Source organism: Sapajus apella, unplaced genomic scaffold, assembly GCF_009761245.1.
Source record: "Sapajus apella isolate SASKATOON/1434 unplaced genomic scaffold, GSC_monkey_1.0 scaffold227, whole genome shotgun sequence".
NCBI classification, from domain to species: domain Eukaryota; kingdom Metazoa; phylum Chordata; class Mammalia; order Primates; family Cebidae; genus Sapajus; species Sapajus apella.
In genome coordinates, this window is record NW_022437167.1 from 618560 (window position 1) to 631827 (window position 13268).

Below are 13268 nucleotides of genomic sequence, written 5' to 3' on the forward strand. Positions count from 1 at the left end.
ATTTTTTTTTTTTTTTTGAGACGGAGTTTCGCTCTTGTTACCCAGGCTGGAGTGCAATGGCGCAATCTCGGCTCACCGCAACCCCCGCCTCCTGGGTTCGGGCAATTCTCCTGCCTCAGCCTCCTGAGTAGCTGGGATTACAGGCACGCGCCACCATGCCCAGCTGATTTTTTGTAGTTTTAGTAGAGACGGGGTTTCACCATGTTGACCAGGATGGTCTCGATCTCTTGACCTCGTGATCCACCCACCTCGGCCTCCCAAAGTGCTGGGATTACAGGCGTGAGCCACCGCGCCCGGCTATTTTTGTTAATTTTTTAGAGATGGAGTCTCACGGTATTGCTCAAGCTGGTCTCAAATCCTTTATTTTTTATTTATTTATTTTTTGAGACAGTCTTGCTCTATCACTCAGGCTGGAGTGCAGTGGAGCAATCTCCACTCTCTGCAACCTCCGCCTCCCAGGTTCAAGCAATTCTCATGCCTCAGCCTCCCAACTAGCTGCGATTACAGGCATGTGCCACCATGCCCGGCTAATTTTTTGTATTTTTAGTAGAGACGGAGTTTCCCATCTGTTGGCCAGGCTGGTCCCGAACTCCGGACCTCATGTGATCTGCCTGCCTTGGCCTCCCAAAGTGTTGGGATTACAGGCGTGAGCCACCGCGCCCAGCTTTGGCCTCAAATTCTTGTCCTCAAGTGATCCTCCTACCTTGTCCTCTCTGGCAGTGAGAAAGTTCTTTTGGGAAGTGCAAGGAAGAGCCAGGCTGGAGGCAAGGAAGGCAGGGAGGTCAACAGCAGCTGGGACATGCAGGACCTCATGGGCCATGGCAAGAAAAGGGGATTTTATTCTCTGGCAGGTGGGAGCCATGGGAGAGTTTAATGCAAGGGAGGGCATAGATGATTTGTTTATTTGGAGTTCGCCTCATCTGCTGCATGGAGACTGAACTATTGGCAGGAGGGGAAGCAGGGAGACCAGGGAGAAGGTGGGTCCCATCCAGGCAGGAGATGGCCTTGCCTGGCTGTGCCTGGACCAGTGAGGGCAGTGTGGTATAGTAGAAAAGGTGCAACTAGAACTATCAGGATTTGCCCAAGGATGGGACAAGAAAGGTGGGCCCCGCTGGCTGGCTGGGAATACCGTTGTTGAAGCAGACACTGTCATGAGGATTTATGTGCAATTAATTTATCAGGACTGGGCGCGGTGGCTCTCACCTGTAATCCCAGCACTTTGGGAGGCCAAGGTGGGCAGATCACTTGACGTCAGGAGTTTGCAACCAGCCTGGCCAACGTGGAGAAACGCTGTCTCAACTAAAAATACAAAAATTAGGCATGGTGGTGGGTGCCTGTAATCCCAGCTACTCGGGAGGCTGAGGCAGGAGAATCACTTGAACCCGGGAGGTGGAGGTTGCTGTGAGCCGAGATTTTGCCACTGCACTCCAGCCTGGGCAACAGAGCAAGACTCTGTCTCAAAAAAATAAAAATAAAAATTCATCAGGAGACACCTGCAGGGGAGAAGGGGAAACAGGGCTGGGCTGGCTGGCAAGGAGGCTGAGTGAGGGGCGACCTCAGGTAAAATCTGCAGATGGAGGCCTCAGGCTGGGCCTGCAGGGGAGCCCAGGGGGATAAGTTAGGCCTCTGGGTTGTTCAGTGTCCAGCGAGGGACACAGGTTTTCAGATCCCTCACTAGTGAGTGGCGGCTCAGGGCCTCCCGGGGCGTGAACTTCCAGGCGCTTTCAGCTCCTGTGGGCATGCTCTGAAGAAGAGTCCTGGGTGAGGTCACGGGGGCAAAAGGAATGCCGGGCAGTGCAGTGGGCAGCAGGGTCCACTACCAGCAGGATTGGGAGGGAAAGATGAGTTCACTGGGGGCCGGGCACAGTGGCTCACGCCTATAATCCCAGCACTTTGGGAGGCCGAGGCAGGAGGATCACTTGAGGCTAAGAATTCAGGACCAGCCTGGGCAACATAGCAAGGCCCTGTCTCTGTTAAATAATGAAGAAAACTAGCCAGGCATGATGGTTCGCACCTGTAGTCCCAGCTCCTCAGGAGGCTGAGATGGGACGATGGCTTGAGGCTGCAGTGAGCCGTGATCGCGCCACTGCACTCCAGACTGAGCAACAGAGCAAGACTCTTAAAAAAAAAAGTTCACTCCTGATGAACTCATCACTCATTTTGTCCTCTCATTAATGTCTTCTTTTTATTTTTTGAGATGGAATCTCGCTCTTATTGCCCAGGCTGGAGTGCAGTGGCACGATCTCGGCTCACTGCAACCTCTACCTCCTGGGTTCAAGCAATTCTCCTGCCTCAGCCTCCAGAGTAGCTGGGACTACAGGTGCCTGCCATAATGCCTGGCTAATTTTTGTTTGTTTGTTTCTTTGTTTTTTGAGATGGAGTCTTGCTCTGTCGCCCAGGCTGGAGTGCAATGGCACGATCTCAGCTCACTGCAACCTCTAACTCCCGGGTTCAAGCAATTCTCCTGCCTCAGCCTCCTGAGTAGCTGGGATTCCTGGCACTTGCCACCATGGCCAGTTAATTTTTGTATTTTTTTTTTAGTAGAGATGGGGTTTCACCATGTTGGTCAGGCTGGTCTCGAACTCCTGATCTCAGGTGATCTACCCACCTCAGCCTCCCAAAGTGCTGGGATTACAGGCGTCAGCCACTGCACCCAGCATTTTTTTTTTTTTTTGAGACGGAATTTTGCTCTTGTTGCCCAGACTGGAGTGCAATGGCGCAGTCTTGGCTCACCACAACCTCTGCCTCCTGGGTTCAAGCAATTCTCCTGTCTCAGACTCCCGAGTAGCTGGGACTACAGGCGCCACCACGCTCAGCTAATTTTGTATGTTTTAATAGAGACGAGGATCCTCCATGTTGGTCAGGCTAGTCTCAATCTCCTGACCTCAGGAGATCTGCCCGCGTCAGCCTTCCAAAGTGCTAGGATTGCAGGCATGAACCACCATGTCTGGCCTAATTTTTGTATTTTTACTAGAGATGGGGTTTTACATGTCGGCCTGGCTGGTCTTGAACTCCTGACCTCAAGTGATCCGCCCACCTTGGCCTCCCAAAGTGCTAGGATTATAGGCGTGAGCCACCTTGCCTGGCCTAATTAATGTCATTTTGAGTGAGCCCTGCTGAGACCATTTCCTCCAGCCTATCACGGGCCAGGGTTGACCTAGCTGCTGAGGGACACACCAGATGCCCTGTCTGTTCTGGCTGGGCTCAGCACTGAAGCAACTAGGAGACTGACACTTTGTCCCCCTACGCCCACCCCACCCCTGCCACCTATGGACCCTGGATCCAGTCACGGACAAGTTCACTGAAAGCGTCTACGTCCTGGCCAACGAGCCGTCCGTGGCCCTGTACCGGCTGCAGGAGCACGTGCGCCGCTCCCTCCCTGAGCTGGCCCAGCACAAGGTGAGCTGGGGCCTGTCGGAAGGAGCAGGGGCAGTCAGGGCAGGAGCCAAGGCCGGGACACCAGCAAGGAGGCATGTGGTGTCATAGCCAGGCCAGAGGCGTGGCGGACAGATCTGGGGTAGATTTTGAAGGAGGTGGCAAGATGTGTGTATGAGTTTGTTCTTTGCTGGGTAATTTATATAGGAAGGAGGTTTAATTGACTCACAGTTCCACAGGGCTGGGGAGGCCTCAGGAAACTTAGAATTTGGCAAAAGCAGAAGCAAACGTGTGTTTCCTTACATGGCAGCAGGAAGGAGAAGTATGAGAGCCCAGCAAAGGGGGAGGCTTCTTATTAAAACCACAAGATGTTGTGAGAACTCACTATCAGGAGAACAGGATGGGGAACCGACTCAGTGATTCAGTTTTCTCTACCTGGTCCCTCCCACAACACATGGGGATTATGGGAACTACAAGGTGAGGTTTGGGTGGGGACACAGCCAAACCATACCATTCTGTAATAGTTACGACCCACATGGTGAGGAGGCAGCTGTCTGACGATCTAAGGGAAGGATGTGCCAGGCAGGGGGAAATGTTTGTGTAAAGGTCCTGAGGCATGGTGGCCAGGTGTCTACAGAAAGCCCAGACCTGTGACAGAAGGGAGCTGCAGGAGGAAAAGGCTCTGCATCCACCATGAGGACTCAGGGGAAGCCCCAGCCAAGAGAGCTGGGAGGAGGGCCCTCTAGGTGGGGGTGGCCTCCCTTGCCAAACATCTCGTGCGCCCCCTACAGGCAGATATGCAGCGTTGGGAGGAGCAGAGCCAGGGAGCCATCTACACCGTGGAGTACGCCTGCAGGTAAGTGTCACAGCCTCCCCACTGCAGGGCCACCCCTCCGCTGCTCTGGCCTCCTGGGCATCCCAGCCAGCTGCCCAGTAAGCCCCGCTCTGCCTAGCCTACCCGAGTGGGTGTATGTGATCTGTACCACCATTCGCCGGGCCTGGGTCCCAGATGGGTCTCTTCCCTGCACTGAGCCCCTCCCCAGCTGTCACAGGAGAGGGATAAGGATTCTGGGAGATGCCTCTGGGGACCAGCATTTCTCTCCCACAGCCAGGACCACAGATGGGCCAGTGGGGTGGACGGCAGCCAGGGGGAAGCCCAAAGCACAGATATGGCTGTTTATTTTGAATTATTATTATTTTTTTTGAGATGGAGTCTTGCCCCGTCGCTGAGGCTGGAGTTCAGTGGCACGATCTCAGCTCACTGCAACCTCTGACTCTTGGGTTCAAGCAATTCTCCTGCCTCACCCTCCCCAGTAGCTGGAATTACAGGCACGTGCCACCACGCCCAGCTAATTTTTGTATTTTTAGTAGAGACAGGGTTTCACCATGTTGGCCAGGCTGGTCTTGAACTCCTGACCTCAGATGATCCACCCATCTCAGCCTCCCAAAGTGCTGCGATTACAGGTGTGAACCACTGCACCCAGCCTTTTTTTTTTTGAGACAGAGTCTCACTGTGTTGCCCAGGCTGGAGTGCAGTGGCACGATCTCTGCTCACTGCAGTGTCCCCCTCTCAGGCTCAGGGGATTACCCCACTTTAGCCTCCTAAGTAGCGAGGGCCATAAGCGCCTGCCGCCACGCCCAGCTAATTTTTATATTTTTAGTTGAGATGGGGTTTCACCATGTTAGCCAGGCTGGTCTCGAACTCCTGACCTCAGGTGATCCACCTGCCTCAACCTCCCAAAGTGCTGGGATTACAGGCGTGAGCCACCGCGCCCAGCTGGGGTTTCTATTTGTCACTGAACCCTTGCCTTCCATTCCCAAGCCTTACTCCAGTTGCCTCGGGTTGCCCAGTCGGCCTTGGAAGTTCCTGGACTTGGTTTAGTTGTTCTGTTTGCCCCTGACATGGGCTGTGGGCCATTTTGGTGGTGGCTGAGCAGTGCTCCCAGCAGTTCCCCTGGTGTGTTGCTGTCTGGTGCTGTTTGGTTGTGTGGGCGAAGGTGCCTAGACAGAAAATCCTGCTCCTGGGGCAGCGTTCTGCCATTGGCAGCTTTGGCCCCCTTGGTGGGACAAGGGGTATCCAGACAGACAGTATTTTCCTTAGCTCAAGGAAAAGAAAAGAAATAGGAGTTTCTAGAGCTGGGCCTGGTGGTGCATGCCTGTAATCCCAACACTTTGGGAGGCCAAGACAGGCAGATCACCTGAGGTCGGGAGTTCAAGACCAGCCTAGCGAACGTGGCGAAACCCTGTCTATACTAAAAATACAAAAATTAGTCAGGCGTGGTGGCACATACCTGTAATCCTCGCTACTCGGGAGGCCGAGGCAGGAGAATTGCGTGAACCCCGGAGGTGGAGGTTGCAGTGAGCCAAGATTGCACCACTGCACTCCAGCATGGGCAACGAGTGAAACCTCAAATCAGAACAAAACAAGAAAGGAGTTGAGGGCCAGCCTGGGTGATAGCAAGACCTCTCCTCTAACAAAAAATGAAATGTGGCTGGGTGTGGTGGCTCACCCCTGTACTCCCAGCACTTCGGGAGGCCAAGGTGGATGGATCGTTAGAGCCCAGGAGTTTGGGACCAGCCTGGACAACCTGGTGAAACCCTATTTCTACAAAAAGTGCAAAAACTAGCTAAGCCTTATGGCACGCACGTTTAATCCCAGCTATTTGGGAGGCTGAGGTGGGAGGATCGTTTAAGCCTGGGAGGTTGAGGCTGTAGTAGGCAGAGATTGCACCACTGCACTCCGGCCCGGGCAACAGAACAAGATCCTGTTTAAAAAAAAAAAAAAATCTGTGCTTTCTTCTGCTTCCTACACCTGTACCATCTAATCCAGGAACCCAGGCCATGGGTGGCTAAGCACACTTAAGTTTTAACTCGTTAAAATGAAAACGGCCAGACGTAGTGACTCACCTGCAGTCCCAGCACTTTGGGATGCTAAGCTGGGAAGATCACTTGCGGCCAGGAGTTGAGACCAGCCTGGCCAACATGGTGAAACTCTATCTCTACTAAAAATACAAAAATTAGCCAGGCGTGGTGGCAGGCACTTGTAAATCCCAGCTACTTAGGAGGCTGTGGCAGGAGAATCACTTGAACCTGGGAGGCAGAGGTTGCTGTGAGCCAAGATTGTGCCCAGCCTGGGCAACAGAGTGAGACTCTGTCTCAAAAAAAAAAAAAGAAAAGAAAAGAAAAAAAATGAAATACTCAACTCACAAGTCTCACTAGCTACATTCCAAGTGCCTCTCAGCCAACTCAGTGGATAAAGAACATTTTCATCACCAGTTGCCCCAGACATCAATGGGCTCGGCGGGAGGCCAGCGGGCATTTGTCTTTAGTGAAATAATGTATTTTTAAAAATTTAATTTACTTATTTATTTTTTAATTTTTTTGAGATACAGTCTCGCTCTGTCACCCAGGCTGGAGTGCAATGGCGTGATCTCGGCTTACTGCAACCTCCGCCTCTTGGGTTCAAGTGATTCTCCTGCCTCAGACTCCTGAGTAGCTGGTCTTACAGGTGCCCACCACGCCCCAGCTAATTTTTTTGTATTTTTAGTAGAGACATGGTTTTACTACGTTGGCCAGGCTGGTCTCAAACGTCTGACCTCGTGATCCACCCGCTTTAGCCTCCCAAAGTGCTAGGATTACAGGCATGAGCCACCGCGTCGGCCTATTTTTTTGTTTTTTTTTTTTTGAGACAGGGTCTTGCTCTGTCACCCAGGCTAGAGTGCAGTGGTACAGTTACAGCTCCCTGTAGCCTCGACCTCCTGGGCTCAGGTGATCCTCCCACCCTAGCCTCCTACGAAGCTGGGACCACAGGCAAGTGTCACCATGCCTGGCTAATTTTTAAATTTTTGTAGAGATGGGACCCCACTGTGTTGCCCAGGCTGGTCTCAAACTCCCCGGCTCAAATAATTCTCTCTCCTGGGCCTCCCAAAGTGTTGGGATTACAGGTTTGAGTCACCACATCCAACCAGGTTTTTCTTTTTGAGACAGAATTTCGCTCTTGTTGCCCAAACTGGAGTGCAGTGGCACAGTCTCGGCTCACTGTAAACTCCACCTCTTGGGTTCAAGCGATTCTCCTGACTTAGCCTCCCAAGTGGCTGGGATTACAGGCATGCACCACCATGCCTGGCTAATTTTGTATTTTTAGTAGAGACAGGGTTTCTCCATGTTGGTCGGGCTGGTCTCAAAATCCTGACCTCAGGTGATCCGCCCACCTCGACCTCACAAAGTGCTGGGATTACAGGCGTGAGCCATCGTGCCTGGCCCCAGATTTTACTTTTTTTAAGAGTTGGGGTTCGTGGGGCGTGGTGGCTGACGCCTGTAATCCCAGCACTTTGGGAGGCCAAGGCGGGCAGATCACAAGGTCAGGAGATCGAGACCATCCTGGCTAACACAGTGAAAACCCATCTCTACTAAAAATACAAAAAATGAGTCAGGCGTGGTGGCACATGCCTGTAGTCCCAGCTACTTGGGAGGCTGAGGCAGGAGAATCGCTTGAACCTGGGAGGTGGAAGTTGTAATGAGCTGAGATCGCATCACTGCACTCCAGCCTGGGTGACAGAGCAAAACACTGTCTCAAAAAAGAGAGAGAGAAAGAGAGAGATGGGGTCTCACTATGTTGCCCAGGCTAGTCTCAACCTCCTGGGCTCAAGCCATCATCTTGCCTTGGCCTCTTGAGTAGCTGGGATTACAGGTGTGAACCACGGTGCCCAGGAGAGATACTGCCTTTTCTTTTTTGTTTTACACCCTCATATCTGAGTAGTGGCTGAGATTTTTTTTTTTTATACACTGATACCTCCTTCAAAACGGTACATGTTTCCGTGGCAGTGAAGTCAAAGTTTTCTTTCCATCGTGTGCTGTGTTGCATAGTTGCCGTCTAGTCATAGCAGGGAAATCTAAAACGCGAGCCCACCGTGAGTCCTCAGGGAAGCCCGCAGCATCACCGAGGTACCCACCAAGCTTTGGTGGTGACCTCTAGTGCTGGGGTGTGGAACCCTTACCTGCAGGTTTGGGGCGCTGATCAGGCCTGTCCTTCCGTTTCAGCGCCGTGAAGAACCTGGTGGACAGCAGCGTCTACTTCCGCAGCGTGGAGGGTCTGCTCAAACAGGCCATCAGCATCCGGGACCATATGAATGCCAGTGCCCAGGGCCACAGGTAGCTCCTGGGACCACCTGCCCCCGCTGCCACTCTCAGCCGCAAGGACTGTCTTTCAGCTACGCTAGGAAATGCTGCTTCTCGCTTATTAAGAAACCTTTCTCTTTCCTCTTGTCCTTTGGGGTCTATAACTTGAGAGTTCAGTCACTCAGTACGCAGGTCCTGAGCTCTGCTGTGTGCCTGGCCCTGGGCTGTCCCCTGGGGACATAGCAGTGACCGAGACAGATGGGCTCACAGGGAGGATTACAGCAACCAGCAGATAAGAGCATGTCAGATGTGCTGGGAGCAATGCCTTGAGGCCCCTCCTAGGAGGTGGCGTGAGTGACACACAGACGATCGGAGGCAGAGGGAGCTCCACTCACGGCAGTGGTGAGGACAGATACCCTGGGGCTGGGCTCCCTGGGAGTGTTCGGGAAGCACTGAGATGGCTTCTGTGGCTGGAGTGGGCCAGCTGGGGGAGATGGGCCAGGGAGATGGCAGGGGGCTCTCTCCACCCTGTCCCGGGACCCAGAGCTGTGGGAGGCTTCGAGCCGAGGACCAGGGTTCTGAAAACGAAAGGCACTCACAGTCCGTGAACATTGGAGAGAGAGTTTTTAGGAATGGCCCTTCTTTTTGTTTTTTATTGGCATTATAATTTAATAAACACGCTTACAAACACACACGTGCCGGGAGCAGGAATGTTACCTTGGGATGCGTCTGGCTCCCACAGATTGGGGTTCTGGCTGGTCTGTCCCCCGCTGGGCATTTGGAAAGAAAGCATCTGTGTTGCTTAACTAGGACACGAGAATTGGCAAAAACAAGACTTGAGTGTGTGTGTGAGAATGGGGGCGTAGCAATCTTCCCTCAAAGGGTAGCATGATAGGGGTTTATCTGGGCTCTTTTGCATCTGAAGAGCGGCTTCTGGCTCCTCTGCCACGTGTTGATGTTGGCAGTTGGAACTAGACTTCACTGAAAAGCCATACCTCTTGCTGTCAACTCAGGGTTTCCAAAAATGCTTTCATATGCCCTGCTTGTGCTCACTGTTGCGAAAACAACAAGTGCTCCTGAAGGACATTAGTAGCAGCTTGCGTTGCTAGTAGTACCTCTTTGTAAGCCCTGTGGGTTCAAAGTGCCCAGTCTTGTGTGAGTGAGTCCCAGATACGGCCTCTGGAGTGACTCATCCCACTTTTTAAAAAGTACATATATATATTTTTGAATAGAAACTGTGTCACGATACAATGCCTGGGCTGGTCTCAAATTCCTGGCCCAAGTAATCCGCTCGCCTTGGCCTCCCAAAGTGCTGGATTAGAGGCATGAGCCACCATGCCCAGCCATTTGTCCCCCTTTTTTTTTTTTCGAGACAGAGTCTCACCGTTGCCCAAGCTGGAGTGCAATGGTGCGATCTCGGCTCACTGCAGCCTCCACCTCCTGGGTTCAAGGGATTCTGGTACCTAAGCCTCCTGAGTAGCTGGGATTACAGACACACACCACCCAGCTAATTTTTGTATTTTTAGTAGAGACGGAGTTTCACCATGTTGGTTGGGCTGGTCTCGAACTCCTGACCTCAGGTGATCACCTATCTCAGCTGAGATTATAGGCATGAGCCACCGCGCCCAGCCCACTTGCCCCACTTTTAAGGAGGATGCCTGGAATCTCAAGCCAGAGGTCTTCCAAGACCTCTGTATCACCCAAACATGCACTCCAGCCAGCTGAGCAGGCCTTGTGGCCTCTGACCTTGGCCTCATGTATGCTGCCCATGTTTTCTTCCAGTCCCGAGGAACCACCCCCGCCCTCCTCAACCTGATCCTGGAAGACACTTGGGGCCCCTCAGGCTCCCCCGACCCAGGTCAGTGCCAAGGGTAGCCACGAGCCTCTCTCTGCTCTGAACTAACCAACCCACCCGCTTGGCAGCCAGCCAGACACCTGTCTGTCTAACCACTTGGGCTTTCTCACTGGGTTTGTGGGATGGTTTCGGAGGTGGCAGGTGGAGGGTGTCCACAGGTCCAGAAGGTTCCACCCTGCTGCTCAGGGACCGTGGCAGCCCATGTCTCCCACTCTCTCTTCTCCGCCTTCCTCCCCCTTTTCCAGGCCATAGGCCCTTTGCCAGTCCCAGAGATTTCCAGCCCCCGAGAGAGAGAAGGGAGCCCACATTTCCTCTGTCCTACCACGTGCCAGCAGCCTGCTTTACCCATGCAGTCGCAGGCAGAGCCTGGCGTGGCAATTACCCACCCATCTCTGGGACTCCCCCCGCCAATCCACTGCCCACCTGCTGTGTGACCGAGTAAACTCACTCCCTCTCTGGTCCCTGCGTTTCCCTTCAGTAAACGTGGCTCATCAGGTCACTGAGAGGGTGCAGGGTACAGAGACAGATGTGCTTTGGAGCAGTGACTATTGCTGCATAACACGGCATCTCAAAACTCAGTGGTTTCCAGCCCCAGCAATTAACCTACTCACGATTCTGCACTTTGGGCTAGGCTCAGCTGGGCAGTTCTGCTGCTCTCCCTGGGGGTCACCCGTGGGTGCTCATGGGAGCTCAGCTGCAACTGCATAGTCAGAGGGGGCCCTCAACCGGGGCTGTTGGCAGCAGGGGTCAGGTTTTCCTTGTGGCCTCTCCAGCAGGCCAGCCCGGGTTTCTTCTGGTGGCTGGGAGCCCAGAGGGCAGCTCCCATGCAGAGTGCCACTTTCACATTTGTGGGTGGCCCATTGGTTGAAGCCAGTCACGTGGCCAGGCCCAGGACCAGATGGGAGAGGCCCACACAAGCGCAGTGTGAGACCTGGGAGGCACAGCTGACCACGCTTGGAGAGTGTGGTGCCAGCAAAGACCTGACGTGTCATCATTCTGTATCTCTGATGGGCAGATGCAGGAGGTCCAAGGGACACCAGGGACTTACCGAGCCCCTGCCTGTTGGCCAGTCACTGCGATTGTCCTCGGTGCCATGGAGGTCCTCTCAGAGGTCAAGGGGAGGCAGGTGGAGACAGAGCCTCTGTAGGCCCTCCAAGCTGTGGCCCCAGAGCCCAGAGGCAGCTGAGTTCCTGTGTCCAGTCACACAGCACTTAGCAGGCGCTGCAGTCAATCAGAGCGCACTTACTGGACACCGTAGGCAGCGAGCATTTATTGAGCACCTCTGGCAATTGATGAACGCTTCCTGAGCACCTGCTCGTGGCAGGCGTAGCTCTGGATGTGGAGTGGTGAGGAATCCCACAGGCTAAGCGGTGGCGTGGGAGCTTTCCAGGAGGGCTGAAACAGGAGGGGCTGCCTGAGGGGATCAGCAGCCCACCCCAGTGCCCTACGCAGCCCTGCCCACACCCCCAACCCAGCCTCTGTTTCCCCATTCCCATCCCCCACGCCCTGGTCTCCCCCACTTTGTGCCTCAAGGACACTGCCCCACTGCCCTCCTCACTCCCCAGCGTCTGCTGTCCCCTCCACTGCTGCTCCCAACAGGATCGCTCTGTGTCTCACCCTGTCCCTGTGGAGTCCTTCTCCTCTCCCCAGAACCGCCAGCCTCATGCCCCCTCTCAGAGCTTTTTTTTTCTTTTTTCTTCCTTTCCTTATTATTTTTTTTTTGAGATGGAGTCTCGCTCTGTTGCCCAGGCCGGAGTGCAGTGGTACAATCTCAGCTCACTGCAAATTCTGCCCCCTGGGTTCAAGCAATTCTCCCACTTCAGCCTCACGAGTAGCTGGGACTATAGACGCCCGCCACCTTGCTGGGCTAATTTTTGTATTTTTAGTAGAGACAGAGTTTCATCACGTTGGTCAGGCTGGTCTCAAACTCTGGACCTCAGGTGACCTGCCTGCCTCAACCTCCTAGAGTCCTGGGACTATAGGCGTAAGCCACCACAGCGGGCCTTAGAGCCTGTCATTCCCACTTTTCCCCCAAAACTGCGCCCCTTGGGGTCGTCAGTGACCTTCACAGGGTCAAGTTATCCACCTCTCCAGTCCCAGGATCCTAAACACTGCCCCATTTTACAGAAGAGGAAACCAAGGCCCTGAGAGGTGAGGCAGCCAACCCAGGATCACTGCCCATGCCCAGAAGTGCCAGGACTCCCACCCAGACCCCTGCCACCAGGCTCCACCTTATCTTGGCCCAGGTTCAGCCCTCAGGTGCCACCTCAGACAACCCTGACCCTCGCCCCCGCTCCCCAGCCTGACCACAGCTGGGCCGGGCAGACCCTGAAGACTGAGCGGGTGCGGCCAGCACCTTCCTCCTGCTCCCACCTGGAACCTCCGGGTCCCCATCAGCCCTTGCACCAATAACTGCCATCGAAATAATCCTGATTATACACCCACCATGTCCCCAGCCCTGGGCTAAAGTCTTCACAGGGATCATCTCATTTCATCCCCAGACGGCCCCAAAAGGCAGTCTCACCCCAAATACAGATGGACAGAGAGGCTCTGCCAGGCATGGTGTTCGGCACCTGTAATCCCAGCTACTCGGGGGGTTGAGGCATGAGAATCACTTGAACCCAGGAAGCAGAAGTTCCAGTGAGCCAAGATGGCACCACTGCACTCCAGCCTGGGCCACAGAGTGAGACTTCGAGCCCCTGCCCCTGCCAACAAAAACAATAAGGACACAGCCAGAGAAGAGCAGCCCCTGCCGGGCGCGGTGGCTCAAGCCTGTAATCCCAGCACTTTGGGAGGCCGAGGCAGGTGGATCACGAGGTCAAGAGATCGAGACCATCCTGGTCAACATGGTGAAACCCCGTCTCTACTAAAAATACAAAAAATTAGCTGGGATTACAGGCACGCGCCACCATGCCCAGCT

The 13268-nt window shown here is 54.0% G+C and overlaps 1 protein-coding gene across 5 annotated transcripts in view; it reads left to right on the forward strand.

The window, feature by feature from the left end:
- Positions 1-13268, forward strand: part of BORCS8 (BLOC-1 related complex subunit 8) — a 45027-nt gene that overhangs the window by 2478 nt on the left and 29281 nt on the right. For 4 of the 5 annotated variants that reach the window (XM_032271272.1, XM_032271271.1, XM_032271274.1 and 1 more), the window contains exons 2-5: positions 3287-3399; positions 4167-4231; positions 8416-8526; positions 10276-10351. In XM_032271272.1, the coding sequence (XP_032127163.1) occupies positions 3287-3399; positions 4167-4231; positions 8416-8526; positions 10276-10309 (323 nt within the window). In that variant the 3' untranslated portion in view covers positions 10310-10351. Of the gene's footprint in view, positions 1-3286; positions 3400-4166; positions 4232-8415; positions 8527-10275; positions 10352-10593; positions 10808-13268 lie in introns of those variants that run through there. The other variant, XM_032271273.1, reaches the window with a different exon arrangement.